The sequence below is a fragment of the Dunckerocampus dactyliophorus genome, chromosome 7 (assembly GCF_027744805.1).
Source record: "Dunckerocampus dactyliophorus isolate RoL2022-P2 chromosome 7, RoL_Ddac_1.1, whole genome shotgun sequence".
Classification (NCBI taxonomy): domain Eukaryota; kingdom Metazoa; phylum Chordata; class Actinopteri; order Syngnathiformes; family Syngnathidae; genus Dunckerocampus; species Dunckerocampus dactyliophorus.
The window spans coordinates 13,624,265-13,640,812 of NC_072825.1; the positions used below are offsets into that span (position 1 = coordinate 13,624,265).

General features: G+C 41.0%; 1 protein-coding gene and 1 long non-coding RNA gene across 2 annotated transcripts in view; one reads left to right on the plus strand and one right to left on the minus strand.

Moving 5' to 3' along the window:
• Positions 1 to 218: 218 nt before the first annotated feature.
• On the minus strand, positions 219 to 12,827 carry sall3a (spalt-like transcription factor 3a). Its single transcript, XM_054783068.1, has 4 exons — positions 11,859 to 12,827; positions 2,592 to 5,729; positions 2,028 to 2,368; positions 219 to 1,825 (listed from the first exon to the last, which is right to left on the minus strand). Exons 1-4 carry the CDS (start codon positions 11,938 to 11,940, stop codon positions 1,394 to 1,396), a joined length of 3,993 nt encoding a protein of 1,330 aa, XP_054639043.1. The 5' UTR covers positions 11,941 to 12,827; the 3' UTR covers positions 219 to 1,393.
• A 1,613-nt stretch (positions 12,828 to 14,440) lies between these two features.
• Positions 14,441 to 16,548, plus strand: part of LOC129185703 (uncharacterized) — a 43,667-nt gene continuing 41,559 nt past the window's right edge. Inside the window, exon 1 of the long non-coding RNA XR_008572118.1 lies at positions 14,441 to 14,669. This is a non-coding gene — a long non-coding RNA (uncharacterized LOC129185703). The remainder of the gene's footprint in view (positions 14,670 to 16,548) is intronic.

Sequence of the window (16,548 nt, forward strand, 5' to 3'; positions counted from 1 at the left end):
ACATTTTACGTATTAATAATAAAGTAAAAGCAACTTCTATTTAACACAGCAGGGTAAAAAACATAACCTGGTAAATTAGCCTCTTTATCCAAAAGACTCCCAGCCAATAAGAAAATGTCATACATTTTTAAAGACAGTGAGTAAACCTTTTATTTGATCAGACCAAAGTTAAACACTAACAGACACTAACAAGTCAAAGACACAGTTGTTGTCATTTTTTTTTTTATTTACGAAGGTTTTGATTGACTGATGACCTTGCACTCCAAAGAGTAGCACAAATGCAATAACCAACTGCAAATCGTAGGAGTGGCAAGCTGGAAACAAGGAAAACAGCACATGATAGAGAGCTCAGTCAAAAGGTTAACAGTATCACAGACAAAACGTGTCATTTTTAAAAAGTGCATTCACAAACATGACAAATACTCTCAACTCATGATGTCTATCTTTATGAGATATAAAATATGCATACCTGTTTTAGATTTGTCTGTAGTTCTATACATAGATATTTCTTCAAAAGGATCACTTCTTTTTTTTTTTCTTTTTACAAAGGTTAAAAGCAGGGTTGTGGTCATAGCAGCTTTGGACATCTCCAGCCTCATATAATGTTGTCCCCATGTACTATACACATCGTGTCACCGGATATCCAAATAAAAACCTACACATTTTCTCTGTTTTTTAACTCAAATGACTTAGTGTCTTTACTGAAAGATATACGTAATCATCAGTGAAGCCTGCAGTTTGAAAAAAAAAAAAAAAAGTATTGATAAAATGCTTGGGCCATTAAATATATTTCTGTATACCCGCTTTTTTTTGTCAATATCATAAATACTAAAGACACAGGACAATAGAATAAGACAATGCTTGGAGACTAACTGTAAAGATTAAAATAGTTAAAACTTTTTTTTTTCAAGTTTTGTAGTTCATGAGAAACAAAATATCAGGTGAGCACAGAAACACGATACGGCAGTCTATCCATGGCCCTTTTTTTTCATCTAAAAGAACACTCATAGTGAAGGTTGACTGAATGCCTATGAACAAACTTTCTTTTCTGTTTTAGTCCTTTCCAAGATGTTTGCTTATTTTGAATAAGGCAAAATCCTGGTTTTCAGGGGAATTCATAAAAGCAGTCAAACATACAGGTAAAAACTGTAAGTATCATGCAAATCTTGCAAGACAACGTATTCCCAAACAAGAGACAAAGCATCTTTCATAATATCAATTGAAAAGGGAATGAGTGAAAGGTAAAGACTTCTAATCAACACTAAATACAGTATTTTCAAAACCAAAAAATATTTCTTCTGTACATAATATAGTAACAAGTTTTAGATTAGATCAGCAGTTTCTCTCTGTGTTGCTAGACTTTTAGTCTTTGCTTAAAGAAAGTTGTCTTTCTTTAATTGATCCCAATTTCTTTGTTTTCCTCCATATACCTGGAGAAGGGACGGCTTGCACCGACCTCAAGTGTAGCTTTTTCCATTCCGGTCATAGGAGGGCTGCTGCCTGTGTGGAGACGGTCCATTGCACCAGGCATGGCCCCCATTGAAGTGATTCCTGCACCACCGAGGCTGACGGGCAGCTGGGTGATACCTCCATTTTGGATCACAGAGATTTCATTGTTCTTCATGGCCAAGCCATTGGTTATGGCGGCTGCATACTGGTTCCAAAAACCGGGATCAACGTTCATAGCTCGGGCTGCCAGATCCTTTTGGAACATCTCACTGAACTTCATGGCATCCCCACCCAGCAGGGCCATGGGATTTTCCACAGATAGTCGCCGTCCCCTGCGTGCTGGTGCATTGTTCCACATGTGTGTTCCCATGTGGACCTTCAATAAACAAGCAAATGAAGTATGTACAAATAAATATGACTGTCACAAAGCAACAAGAACGTTTTTAAAGTGAGAGATTAGGTAAATAACTAAAATATGCTCTAATATAACTGGTAACAGACAAATTGGTTTACTTAGATAATTGTGTTACTCATGACATGATCTACACCCTAAAAAAACCCTAAAAGTTAGTACATACCTTCAGATTGCCTTTCGTGGTGAAAGCCCGTCCACAGATGGAGCAGGCGAATGGTTTTTCTCCAGTGTGTGTGCGCTCGTGGATTTGCAAAGCACTGGCAGAAGAGAAATTCTTCCCGCAAGAGTGGCAGTTGTGCTGCTTTGGGGTGCGTCGTGGTGGTGGAGGAGCTAACATGGGGTTGGTGCTGGGGCTCAGCGTGGTCTGGGGAGCTGCAGCTGCAGGAACCTGGATGCCCACTGGCAGGTGGGAATTGTCACCCAGAGACAATGACTTGCTGTGTCCATTCATTTCCATTTTAATCATATTTGATGCGGTGGTGGCCAAGTTCGGAGTGTTTAGACCTGAAACAAAAATTTCAAATTAATATTGGATTACTGAAAAAAGTTTTGTAAATGTACATTTTTAAACACATTTATCACATTGTTGATTCTGGCTATAAAAATTACAAAAATAACTCGCTAAGAAAATTTTTTTGTCAAAGTAATTACACAGTAATTAGACTTTGAAGGCATGGTATTAAAAAAAAATGCTATATTGAATCTACAAATCTGAAATTTAACTCACCTCGATCTCTATTCAGAAACAGCATACTGAAGTGGCTTTCCTCCTTGATAAAGTGTCTGCTTGGTTGAGTTGCAGTCAGGTCCAGGGCCCCATTGCCTTCTGTTGCAGGTAGTGGAGATGGGGTGTCTGATTTTTCAGACTTTACTGTCGCCAAGCCAGCTGTATTGTTTTCCTGGCCATCTTCTCCTGCCATGGCCCTGTTGTTATTGTTGAGAGCAGCTGGGGACTTGGATTGCTGGCTCCCAGAGTGGCTGTGAGCTGGGGACAAATGTTGCAAAGAACTCGAGGACTCTGACAACGCAGGGCTTCCCACGCTTTGGGATTCTGCATCACCAACTGCAGATAGGCAGTCAGTGGCAAAACATTCATTCTGGCTTCCATAGCTGCTACAGTTTTGTGTAGGCTTTTGACTAAATGAACTGGTTATTTTTGCAGTGGAGTCAATCATCTTCATCTGGTTCTCCATAGCAGCAATGCTCGACATTATGGAAGTTGGTGGAGAGCTTCCAGGTGAATAAGGTTTTAATGGGTCCATTTCGCCCTCTTTTAGGTCAACTTCATCATCTATAGCCTGCTCCATTTCATCCAGAAGATCATCATCATAATTACTCATTGCATCTATGCTCTTATCATCAAATGAAAGATCTGTGTCCATTTCCTGCAGGTTGTCAGGGACTGGAGTGTTTGGGATCTGCCCACCCATGTGCATACGAATGTGCTGTTGCAGAACAACAGCATTGGTGAACTTTTTCTGACATATAGGACACGAGTGCTGGACTCGTAGCGGGGGTTTGGATCGATGAACACCAAAATGTGTTTTCAGATTTCCTTTGGTAGTGAATGCCCGCCCACATATCTTACATTTGAAAGGTCTCTCGCCAGTATGGATGCGATAGTGCATCTTGAGAGCGCTCTGGCAGCTCAGAACACGATGGCAGATGACACATTGGTTGGGGTCGGTCATTTTCTTGTCAATGTTCTCAACAAGCTGCTGCAACTTTGATGTCTCAGAAGTTTGCATAGAGTCTAGGAGGCCTCCAAATGGAAATTTAGCCTTAAACTGATCTGAGAGCATGGGGAGAACAGGATGGGACACTGGGTTTGAAGCAAGGTTTGGGCTGTTGATGGGTTCAGCAACCTGTCCAGAGGTTGCCATTGTTGTGGAAGTGACTGCCGTGGAAAGAACCACATGAGTCACTGTTGTTGTGGTTGTGGTGTTTTCCCCTGGCCGAGTAGAACACGTTGGTGGCAGAAGAACCCCTTCAGGTTTTAGGACAGGAGGTACATCACTGCCTAGGCTGGGTTTAGGAGAGGTTGAAGTAGTGGTAATCCCAGAGTCAATAACAATATTTGGGGACAAAGATGCACACTCACTTGATGGGGGAGATGGTCTTTGAGGGGACCTATTGAGTGGAGTGAGGCTTGCAGAATCACCAAAACCCCCCATCATACTAGGTAAAGTGGGAGGTAGTTGGAGCCCAACTGAGGTGGGAACAGTAGGAAGGACGGGTTTACTGTCAAGCCATGTGGTGACAGGTTTTTCTGGGGGCAAAGACATACCATATGGTATGCCTGAGCTCGTGGGTACATTGTCCAGGTACTCCGGCACAGGGTAGGGGTTCATTTGAATATGAGGGTATTTTTCCTTGTGCCTTTGGAAATGGACTTTAAGGTTTCCCTTGGTAGAGAATCTGTTACCACATATGTTGCATTTGTAAGGCCTTTCTCCAGTGTGGGAACGCAGGTGGATTTGTAGTGCACTATCACTGCCAAACACCTTGGCACAGAACCGACACTTGTGCTTGAAAAAGGGGTCTTCGGAGCTTGGCTTAGTGTCAAAAACAGACACATTTGGGGGCTTTCCCTTGCGATGTTTCATCAAAGCAGACAGGGGGTCAAGTGCATTGGCTGTTGCTGCTATGCTAGCCAACGGGTTTGGAAAGATAACGCTGCTTGATGAACTGTGAGGTATCAGTGGTAGACTGGAAGCAGAGCTCAGGAGGCTGTTGTGACTGAGTGATGGCGGAGTGTTGGCGTTTCTGGGATGAGCGGAACTGCTACTGATGCCATCACTTCCGGTTACACTATTGCTCATGCTTATGTTGGTGAGTGAGGATGAACAAGAGGGAAGAAGAGATGGCAATCCAGAGGCAGTGGGTGGGGGAAACATTGAACTACTAGAGGATGTGTTGGGGATTGAAGAGTTAGACTGCTGACTTCGACTTTGTGATGCTTGAGAGAGAGGCCCTTCTATTGCAGAGGTCAGAGGTGAAGAACTTTGACCATTGAGAGAGGCTGGTAACCTCACAGGAAGCTGATGGACAGGGGGAGTGATAAAGTTGTGGAGTTGAAGTTGACTTGCAACTGAAGGGGCACCGGACGATATAGGCCCTGGGTTTCCGCCCACAGTGTTGTGGTGGTTAAGTGCAGGCTGTGAAGCAGACTGTCTGTTCATCAGAGCCACTTGACTTCGGATTTGTTCTATCAACTGCAGCTGATGTATCTGCTGCTGCTGAAGGGCCATCAGCTGGTCCAAGATCATGGGGATAGCCATGGTGGAAACTCCACCCCCTGCTGCTGCTCTTATGCTCTGAGAAAACTGGGCAACTGCCACCCGCGTGCCATGTAGAGTTTCCAGGGTAACATTAGTGCTTGGCATTGTGTAACTGGCAACACTTGGTGGAGCAACATCATCAAGCTGAGGTAGAGAACCATCTGCTTCAGGGGACGCCACATCTCTTTCATCAAGATCCATGTTTTGTTCAGAGGATAGTTCTACCTCCATGTCCTCCTCCTCCTTTTCTAGGACACTGACCCCATTTGAGGCGGCTATCTCTGGGACATCCTCCCCATCACTAGCAGGAGAGTGTTGACCCTCCCTGGCATCTTCGCTGTCAGCCTGCTCACTTGGGCAACTGGGCACAGGGGAGGGTTCTGGGTATTCCTGGGAGGGTATAGGTGTTTCCTCGTTGTCATTAACAATGAGCACCAGTGGGTTCTTGGTGCAGCTCTTTAAATGTTCACAGAAATCTGCCCATTTGAAGAACTCAGCACAACACTTCTCACATACATGAGTCTCTTCACTGCCACTGCGGCTTTCATTCCCGCTGTCGGCATCATCCAGCACATCACCTCGGGCTGTGGGGAGGGGACAGAGAAAAAGCGGGGAGGGAAAAAAAGGAGAATTCATGAATAAAGGATCAATAAAGAAAGCACATATATTTTGGAGTGCCGTGCTGCAAAGATTTAACCTTTGATTTTTTTCCCCCCCTCGCTTTAAACATTAAAAATCAATACATACATGTATATATTTTTTACTCCCAGCAAATTGCCTCAGTTCACCAATTGTTAAGACCCACGTTTGTACATTCCCACTCTGTCTATAGAGCCAGCTCATAATTTTCTTTGTGCAATCCATCAAATTATGAGGGCCTATCAATTGTGGATACTGCCGCTTAATGAAATTCCATAGAGCCCATTGATTTCCAATATTTCATACAATTCACAGCTGCTTCGTCTGTTGGGTACAAATCAGGACTTTGATGTGCCTATTAGGATTCCCCTCTGATATCAGGCTGCTGAATTTCCACCTGAATTTCAAATGCCTTCTAATATTGATGAGCTGAGTCTTTGGCCTTACAGGACTCCCTACTGAAGCACAAGTAAATGTAAATGTAAGAAATTATCGAAATGATAAAAAGAAAAAGTATTAAAAACAAACAAATGCCCCAAGCAATTGTTTTGTCACTTTCTCACTCCCTCTCCCATGCTCTCCGAAAAAAGACTCAACAAATTGCATGCTAGTTTGAAGGCAGCAAAGTCCCTGATTAGTTACACATGTTTAATCACAGTTGCAGGAAGCCACTTCCTCCTCAACATGCGACCATCCGAGTCCAACAAACCGATTCATGCTTTTAGCACTGACCCATTTCACACCTTATCAAAACCATTGGCTTGTCGTTTTATGCCTATTATTATGATCTGTCTGTATTTGGGATTAGATTTGTGTTGATAGAGTGTTGGCCCAATGCATGCCTTTTTCATGGATGGTAGTACAGTGTGTTACATCTTTCACAATATTTCACTGTTCTATAAATTCAACTTAAAACTGGCAATATGACAATATATAGGATGAAATATTGTTTTATACCCTGGAAAATGCTTATATCAAAAAAGTATAAATGTACATACTGTATTTGAGGTGATAGAGACTGATGGAAAGGAATCAATTCTAAAAATCCTCTCAAACACTGCACATGACCAAACTTCACAATTTTAGTCAGTAAGTAGTAGTACTGTGCTTTGTTAGCATTCAGTGTACTTGTTTTATAAAGCTCAGAAGACATGAAGCATTCCATCATTTACACTAAGATGTGATGTATACGCCTACTTAAGGGTAGTTTAATAAATCCCGATTTTTTTGTAATGCAACTAAAACCCTTAAATGATTAGGTAACCTGTTCTCATTCTCATTCACCTCAGGGCAAATTAGTAATTAGATGTGGTTATATAAATTAAAAGAAAAACAAAACAGAATTTTGATATGTCCAAAATATAAAATAAATAAACTTCTCATTGATTTTGCACATTTCAAATTTGTATAAAATTAAATACATTTACAAAATAGAGAAAATGTATCAGATTAAAAGCAAAAATCAACAAGTAAAAGGTGGCAAGTGAACAGAAAAGACAGCCACACACGGCGGGAGGTTGAAAATCTCCTTAGCCCAGCAGCGGACAGAAGAAACCATTTCCATAATTGAGGGCTGAAAGGTCAACACAAATGAGTAGGCATTGTGTTGAGCTGATTAGTTATTAGAATGGTATTACTGTCAGTCTCTTTTACTCTTCCATACAATTACAAGTGGAAGCCTTTGTATGCCTGTGACCTCAAACACACACACACACACACACACACAAACACTAACATGCACAGATTTTTTTGACAACTGAAGAAAATACTTTGTCATACCTGTATTTAGTTTAGTGTATTTTTTCTGTTTAGTTTCAAATCAATTCTAATAAAAAAATGTTCATCTGTATTTGCCAATATTTATTGTGATATATTTTAGGAGGCATTTGCCAGAAGTTGTAAACTTAAAAATGAACCATCTCAGCAATCTGTACTTTCACTGTGGTCTTTTACACAACTGTTTTTTAACAGTCCATTTGGAAATGCAAAAAAATATCTATTTAACTAAAAAATGTAAATTGCTATTGTGGTTCACATAGAGTGTCACACGTTGGTGTGAAGGCGACATTTTGTGGTTGTGTGTTTGTAAGACAGTGTGTGCGCGCATGTGTGATGAGGTATTGATTTTTTTAGTGTGAAAAATAAAGGGCCAAAAAAAGAATTCAATGTGTTTTTCATTGCTCCAAGAGTCCTCGTTTACTCTGATGCAAATATTAAGATGAACACAGTCAATAGGGTGATTGTGGACACTGAATCTGTGTGTCTGTTATCATGCTCAACAATCTTTGGCATGCTAACTGAAACCACTAATCTGACATATCAGATGAGGTATTCATGCTTTCCACTGATTCTGTGAAAACCACAGTGCTGTGTGCACTGAATGGAGCATTGGAGCATTGGAGCATTGGACAATTACAAACAGTGCCATTCTTAACCATTCCCAGATTGCCTTAATGAATATACAGTAAACTACACAGGGAACATTTGCTGCAAGTTAAAATAATACTTTTATCTCGTATAGCAAGTTTTATTTAATTTTTTTTATATGCAACTATTTGAACCTAAATATCTCTTCATCGTGGCAAATGTATTTTCATTTTATTTATAATAATTGTAATATTTTAGTCAGGCTTGTGACAGCTTTCATAAAAAGACAATTACCTTTGCTGCATGTTAATATATTTGCCAGCAGAAAATGATTTTTTTTTTTTCCATACACATGCACTTACAGTGCAGTGATGTCTCTGGTTATATCGACAGCATCTGAGTCCACTCATCCTCTGACCTGCAGAGACTCGAGTGTGTGTCATCCGCCTGGTCAGCGCTACTGCAGAGTGGTACAGTCATATCTGAACTAACAGAGAGACCTTTGTCATAGCCTGCAGATGCGGAGCAGCCAAAACATTAACTATTTGTTTGTGTAAGCATTTGCAATACAGTATTCAACGCTAGCTCTTTTCTGTCTCACTGAATTCAGAAAAAGATGGAGATGAGGAAGAATATCACAGATGTTCATCCTCTGCAGGCTCCAAAACATCTATGATATGTTTTGAGAACGCCTTGTACGGTAATATTCAAAATCCTGACAAATAACGGTGCCTGTCATCCAAAGAAGTAAAAACAAAATCAAGAAAAAAAAGCATCTTGTGTATTCATATGTTTGCAGTGCAGAGAGGTAATTAAGACACAGTCCTGTTAAAGTGAGTCATATTTAAGTGCCTTCTTGAAGACATTATGGCTCTCTGTGTGGGTGGTCCACCAGTCTGCACCCATCGGTGAGAGGGGATTAAAACAAAGCCTCACTGCAGGGGAAGGGGGCAACATGCATGTTAACACTGCCAGCAGGGGTCTTCTTGCTACATTATACTGATTGTATTTAAGAACTTTTTGGAGTAATAGCTCAAATAATACAAAAAAGGTTGTTTTTTTCAAACTGGTATTATCTGGGATATTTTTGCCTGAAAAACATGCAATGGAATGTGTGTTTTTACCTCAAGTCACACACACAGGCTGCTATGCACAAACACAAACACAATGGTGAATGCATCATGATTTGCTATTTGTTCAAGGCCAATAGTGTGTTTGAATGTATGTATGTGTTTACGTTCGCTGTGTTTAATTTTATGAAGGAGATCATTCTCAAAAGTTTGTATGCATGCAGTGTGCGTGTCCTCGGCCCTTACGCTGGTGTCTCGAAGCAGAAGCAGAAACCAGCCTTTACCCATGCACATGCACATCTTCAAATCCGCTGTCTGCACAGGAAGTAGTGACAAGATGAAGAGCCTGTCACAGTTTGCACTTTCTAGGACACCAGCAGGCTGTGCAGCCAAGGTCAACGGCATCCATGTTCTAATTGTTTAAGGATCTTGACACCAAGCTGCAGGACCTGCTCGGCTGGGCTGGACAAAGGTTAAGTCAGCAAGCTTTATAAAAGCACTCCTAAGCACCCCCCCAATCCTGACACACACAACCCCCAACACCTCTAACACCCCTGGAGTGGGGCACATGTCCAGAAGCCCGGAGGGGCAGATGATATGCCACACATGGGATAGATGGCACTTGCTGTTTTTGTCGGGACAGTCGCAACATTAGAAAAACAGATTGCCAATTTTGAAATAAAACCAGGAAAGTGAGCGTATAGCTCTGCTCTCTCCGTCACTCGGAAAAATATGCACCAAATTTGATCTACGCATCCAACATGGATTTATGGACATGGACTAAAATACTGACCAGAATTACATTTCAAAGATTTGCCGAGCTCTGGATCAAACGGTGCATGAGCAAGCAGCAAGTATGCTCGTGCTGCGATACATTGACGTGTCACCCGTAAGGTAGCTTCAGATGCTGCTCTGAGGTGTGTGTTAAGTGTGTGTGGGCTCTGTTTGCTGTGACAAAATAAAACAATAAATTCTGCAAATTTCTATTCTGCATGAAACTAGGACGGACAGTTTAGAGCTCCAAAGAGAGAGTGAGGAACATTCCACTGCTATTCCCGATCTTTAAAACAATGGCAAACACTATAGGTGTGTGTGTGTGTGTGCTTTCCTTTTTTATGACTATGTGAAAAAAGAAAGGGTGTTAAAGCTGAGAAAAATGAAGTAAATAGTGGATTTTTCTCTTTCTATGGATGAGGTTGATTTGCATTACAAATTTGCAATGAAAACACTCATCTGTTTTATTAAAGTACACACCTTGACTGACAAGTTGTCATCAAGTTGTCTGACAAGTTGTCATCAAGTTGTGTGTTATCACGTTATCCTTCCAGCCTCCTCAAGAGACAGCTAAACATTGTTTCCGTCACTTTCTTCTAAGCCTTCCACAGTCATTGCAGCATTCACACAGAAGCAAAATTGTGATGAAATCATAAGTCTAAAGGGACAACATCAGTGTGGCCACAACCACTCAGCACACATGCAACATGAAGAACAGCTTCAGTGCTAATACATCACACAAAAGTGTAAATGTGGAATACATAAAAGGTGTAGCAAAAATATGATTTTAGAATTAAAAGAATATAACATTTACTGAATATCAGCAGATATATTAGATGACCTTATTAGGCACAAATATGAATGGTCGTGTATGTTAATTAAGAATATAATATTTTATTTAAGATAAAAAAGCATAACACATGTCTGTATCAAATCGTACATTTGAACTGGAAAATGGAATTATGCAATATGATTTTTGCACACTTGTCTTTTCAAATAACAGTGGTTTCTACTTTTTGCTTTTCTTTTTATGGTTTTGCGCAAAGGGTGCAGATGAACACGTCTGTCTATTATCCTCACGTGACGAGCTGAGCTGTGACAAACAATAATGTTGACAAAGTAATGGAAATGGCAACTAATCAAGTGTGCTAAATTTATGTGTGTGTGTGTGTGTGTGTGTGTGTATGTGTGTGTCGGGGGGGTAAACAAAAAAGATTTCCATGACAAAACATGGCTTCGACCTGCACTGGAATTAGCGTCCTCTTCTCCTTGTGAAGACAGAGGCGCAGAAGGACAACACACTCCCTCATGTAACGCAATAATTAACATTTTTTAAAATGATGTCAATATTAAATCACGTTTTTTTAAATATAATTTGAAACTGAAGTATTAAAGACAGCCATAAAAAGACTTAAAAAGACACAAACAAAGGCACAATTTATCAGGGTGCACCTTGGGATGTTGACTTAAATATGGACAACATTTAAAAAGTATTACAATTGTTCACTGAAATAACAAAAAAATATTGCGTACTTATTCTATTTTACACAGGCCTTAAAAAGGGCCTTTAGGAAATGTCTGCTGTGAGTGTAAACTGTGTGTATAGTATTTAACAGTAATCTTGACCATGACAGATCCGCATTTAAATTGAAAAAATGTGCGAAATGTATTCATCTCATTGAGGCTTTCACTTACAAAATGCATTCAAGTTAATTTGCTTTTCATCAGTGGTTACAATCAACTTCTCTAGAAAAGTCCAAATTAACATTTTTTTTTAATGTAAAGTAATTGAGGAATTTTAAACTACAGTTCTAGAAAAAAAAATACTTTTACCCGGAGAGGCATAGCTGAACCAGTACTCACCATGCTGAGAAATGAGTCCGCTCAGTGGCGCGTCCTCATCAGACTTGAGGTGCTGCGGCTTGGCTTGCTTGCGTCGGGACATGCTGGCACCGGTGTCGGTACCGGTGTCGGTACTTGCCGTTGTTGTTGCTGTTTGTGCTTTGGCGCTCCGGGGCTGTGTGTGTGTGTGCGCGGCGCTGACACATCAGCTCAGTGCGCACCGGTCGACGCGCCAAAGTTCTCCAAAAAGAGTGTTGAAGCGGAGTGCGGGGCAAACGGTGAAATTAGCCGATCTTACTGTCGCGGCACTGCGTGGGTTTGCGCATGTCGGTGTGATAATTATGAAAGTGAATAATGCTTGGAGATGAGTGGCACCTTGTGAAGGTGGGGAGGATTGGCTAGAGTCCAGGGGACGCGCATTGGATATGCTAATGAGGGACAGACTGAGCAATTAGCCGCCTCACTCGCAGGCTTTATCCGTCTCTTTTCTCTTTAGCTCCCCCCAACAACACATCTCTTGTTATGCCCGCCACTTTGGGATGTCCGTCCTTCCTCTTCTTTCCTCCTTCTTCTTTCCCCTCCTCAGAGTGCTTCTTCAAGGTGCTTTGATTCACACTTTTGGGCTCAGTTCTCGCATTTTCTCGCGTTAATTGCTCAAGTAAAGCAGCTGTCTTGTGAGTTCATATTGGGATGTTTGAAATAAAGTTATTTAGCATAGCAATAGGTTGTTACCAGAGCGCTCCAAACTTCCCGATTTAAGTAAAAGTCCCACGAAGTAAAACAGCAGCTCCTCTGAGAGTGATCCACCAAAAAAGAGGAGTAGCTTCGGTCTGAATGCTTTCGAAGATGGGGTTTTGCTCCCTTTCCAGCTCTCAAAAATAAAAGTCTCCTCGGAATATTCGCCGGGCTCCGCTCTTCAAAATAAAAGCGTCACGAATAAAAGTTGTGTTCAAGCGGCCCACTGGTCTTCCGTGAGTCTCTGGGTGCTCGACTGGGCTCCGTGTGAGTGTTGGAATAGCGGCGACAGTGTTTAACCCCCACAAAGCGTAGGCTCAGCCCATTGCTTGCCGCCACCGCTAGGATGTACCACCACGTTGCTGTTGAATGGACCGTCCCCCCACCTCCCCGTCAACACCCACATTTGACCTCCCATCCCACAACAATACCCGGACACATCCTACCACTCTGCGCTTGTCAAGCTGTCAAACACTGTTTTATTGACTATATATACATACATACATATATATGTATACATATTTATAAGCATTTATATACAGTATATATAAGTATTTTTATGCGATAAAGCGATGATTTCGTGATGTTTTATGTTCACTTCACTGTGATAGATATATGAGCATTGTGCACGTTCATATCACTTGGGTTGTATTTCATTCCTTTTTAACTTTTTCCACTGCCACATCTCAGAGAGCATACAAATAATACATGTAAAATAAATGTTGCGCAATAATGGCATTTTGGTTCTTATAGTAAAACAATATATTGCAGCGAGCCAATGAAGGCGAATGACTAAAATGTTGCTCTGAAGCAAAAAATACCAATGTGTTTCATTGATTTTGCGATGGTAATTATTTCCATTCACAATTTCCTGATTTCAGGTCTTCTAATCACCATTATGTATTGTTGCCACCATTATATAGTGTAACACTCGCTTATATTCATATGAGCTCCCTAGAAAAAAAACTCCGATTAAACAAGTTGACCCTTTTCATTCATAGTGGGGGCTGAATGACTGACACGCGCGCGCGCGCACACAGACACACACACACACACACACACACATACACGCACACACACCCACACCCACACACACATACTATTTAACTTCCACTGTCTCCACCTCATGAGAGACGAATGTGTTGGCAACAAGGTCGTCCAGAGCAAACTTTTCTTTTCCCCCCTTTTGACTCCTTCCATCATCCCTGTAGAAGTTACACCCAAAGCCTCTATGTTATTATCTGCCATTAATAGATGCAGCCCCAGGAAGACAAAATCAGCTATTGATAATTGCAAGGAGTCCACGGCGGCTCCTGTATCGATCGGCTTGTCCTCCTCTCCCCTGCTACTGAGAGATAAGGAGACACACTCTTTAGAGCAATATCATTTCTTTGGACCTATCTGCTTGCTACAGACTTATGATGAATAGCCAGAGTGGCTCAAGTCCTTTATCACCCCCCCACCCCCCTGTAAAATTGATTCTTTATAACACAAAAATCAAACTGTCCACTTGGCCATCATCATCATCAATATCTTCACAAAAGGCGGAAGGAATGAAGATCATTTCATCTAAAGAGTGGGGGGCCACACGTACGTCCACACGCATTCAAGACTGGAGGGAGGAGGTGCACTGGGGTGAGGATTGCCAAATATTTGGGCGATAATTCTTTCAGAGTCATTATTGTGATTATTATTTTTCATTACAAGTGATTATTATTTGTTTTATTGCAATGACGTTTTATATGCCTTTATAAGCTTAAAATAGATTGCAGCGCAGCCGGAGCCCCATGCAACCATCAAGCCTGCACTCGGGTTGGGGGGGGTGGGGGGCAAATGGAGGAGAGGAACGCCAGAGAGAGAGGGAGAGAGAGAGAGGAAAGAACGTGTAATCACCCAAACAAACATTTTTACCCATTTTCACACTCTTAGGAAGCGTAGAGATCTAGGCAAAAAAGGTCTACTTTGAGCCTCTATCTGCACCGGCTCACTTCTTTTACAACTTTTCTCTCTTTGGCGCCTGCAGTGCGCGTCGTCTCTCCTCCACTGTGGACGTACACACACACTTGTGACACCGGGACCGTGAAGAAGACAGAAAAGGTAAATGATGAATCTTTTTTTATTATTATTATTTTTGCCAGCTTGCAGATGGACGCTAAGGCAGTTGACATGCATGTTTGACGTCTAGGTGTGTGCGTATGAGGCATCCACACACACACTCGCACACACGCACGCACACACAGTGCACCAGCAGCCTATGGCAGCTTGTGACATATAGTGCTGAGTCAACCTGCACCAATCAGAGAGCAGAGTCTGCTTCTGGAATATTATAATTGAGCTCCATCATATCATAAGATATATAATTATGTAATTGAATAGTTTATGATGCAGCCATTTATTCAGATGATATGTTATTTGCATGGCTACTGTAGCTACATCAATCCAGGGGCAGGGGAAGGAGTGCTCCACCAGATCCAGCAGATATCAGTTTATCTGGAATACAAAGCTGCTGTTTAACTGCAAAATGATTGTAGATACTGTAAATAGTATGGAAGTCTCTTAACTTTTATAGTGAGGTTTTTGGAATCATTTCCAAAGTGTGTGTCTGTCCTGGGCGTTTTTTTTTTTAATTGTTCTATGGGGCAAATGTGAGTGAGCCCAATTAATTCTGCCTAGCAACAAGTATTCAAGTATTCAGTATTCAAGTCAAAAAGTGAAGCCTTTATATTCTACAGATTCACTACACACAGTGAAATATGTCATCTTAATTTCTTGATAATTTTGTTGATTATACCTTACAGGTAATTAAAAAAAAACAAATCTCATAAAACTGTCAACAAGTTAAATAATGTAAAGTACAGTTTCGCACTATGATCAGCAAAACAACTGCAAAAACTTCCCAAACCTTTAACTGGTCTCAGTTTGAATTGAACACCTGAAATCAAAATAACCTTAGCATTATATTGTAATTTATTAAGATGCTGTACAGCCTGGTTTCCCAAAGTGGGGTACGCATTTAATGCGTGTGATAAAAATATAAAAATTGAGGGCCTAAACCTCACAATGACGAGTGCTATTGGACACCTCAGAGCGCCGTCACAGCGCAAAGAGCACGAAGCAGGAAGTAGGAAGGAGACAGCGCATTAAGTTGTTCATTGCTCTTTGTGCAAATAAGTACGTTTGATGATTACGCTGTGCATTAAGTGTGTTTATTCTTAAAGATTTCATTTATGTTGGTGTTCCAATATACTGTACGAGTAGAGTGAGTAGGGGGTACATGGCTTCAGGTCAAATGTCTGAGGGTACCATCTGTCTGTGAAAAGTTTGGGAACCACTGCTGTGGAGTACATTGGCTGTTTTACCATGAATAGCAAATTGATTTTGCTAAGCATAATTTAAATAAATTCAAATGTAATAAATTCAACAGATAATAATAAAAACATGCTTATGCATGTCCTTCTACTGTAAATGAACTCTCAGTGCATTTGATGTGTATATTAAAACATTTATATTGACTTAAAATTGGCTTGGGGGGTGGCTGTCACCTATTTGCACACCAGTGGGCATGCACAAACCAGCTATAATGTACAGTGGTACAGGGCATTTCAAACGCTAATATTATTCCTTGGAGTCATCTACTGGTTGGAAATACAGTAATCCCTCGTTTATTGTAGCTAATTGGTTCCAGTATAAGTGAATATCCGCAAAGTAAGATTCCATCTTTATAAATGGAATATTTTCGCAATTACAGAATAGAAAACCTGTTTATGACTTTCTAAATATGGGTTTTTAACATGATTAAAGTCCGTTAGACATTAAACAACACCCATATAGTCATCTTTACACTGATATTACCCAATATAGTCGACGTAAGCAGTGAAAATAAGCCACATAAATGAAACACGTGCTGGTGTGTGTTGCAATAAATGCATTCCGGACTTGGGGACAGGAAGTGATGTCGGGGGTTCAGAGTTGAGGT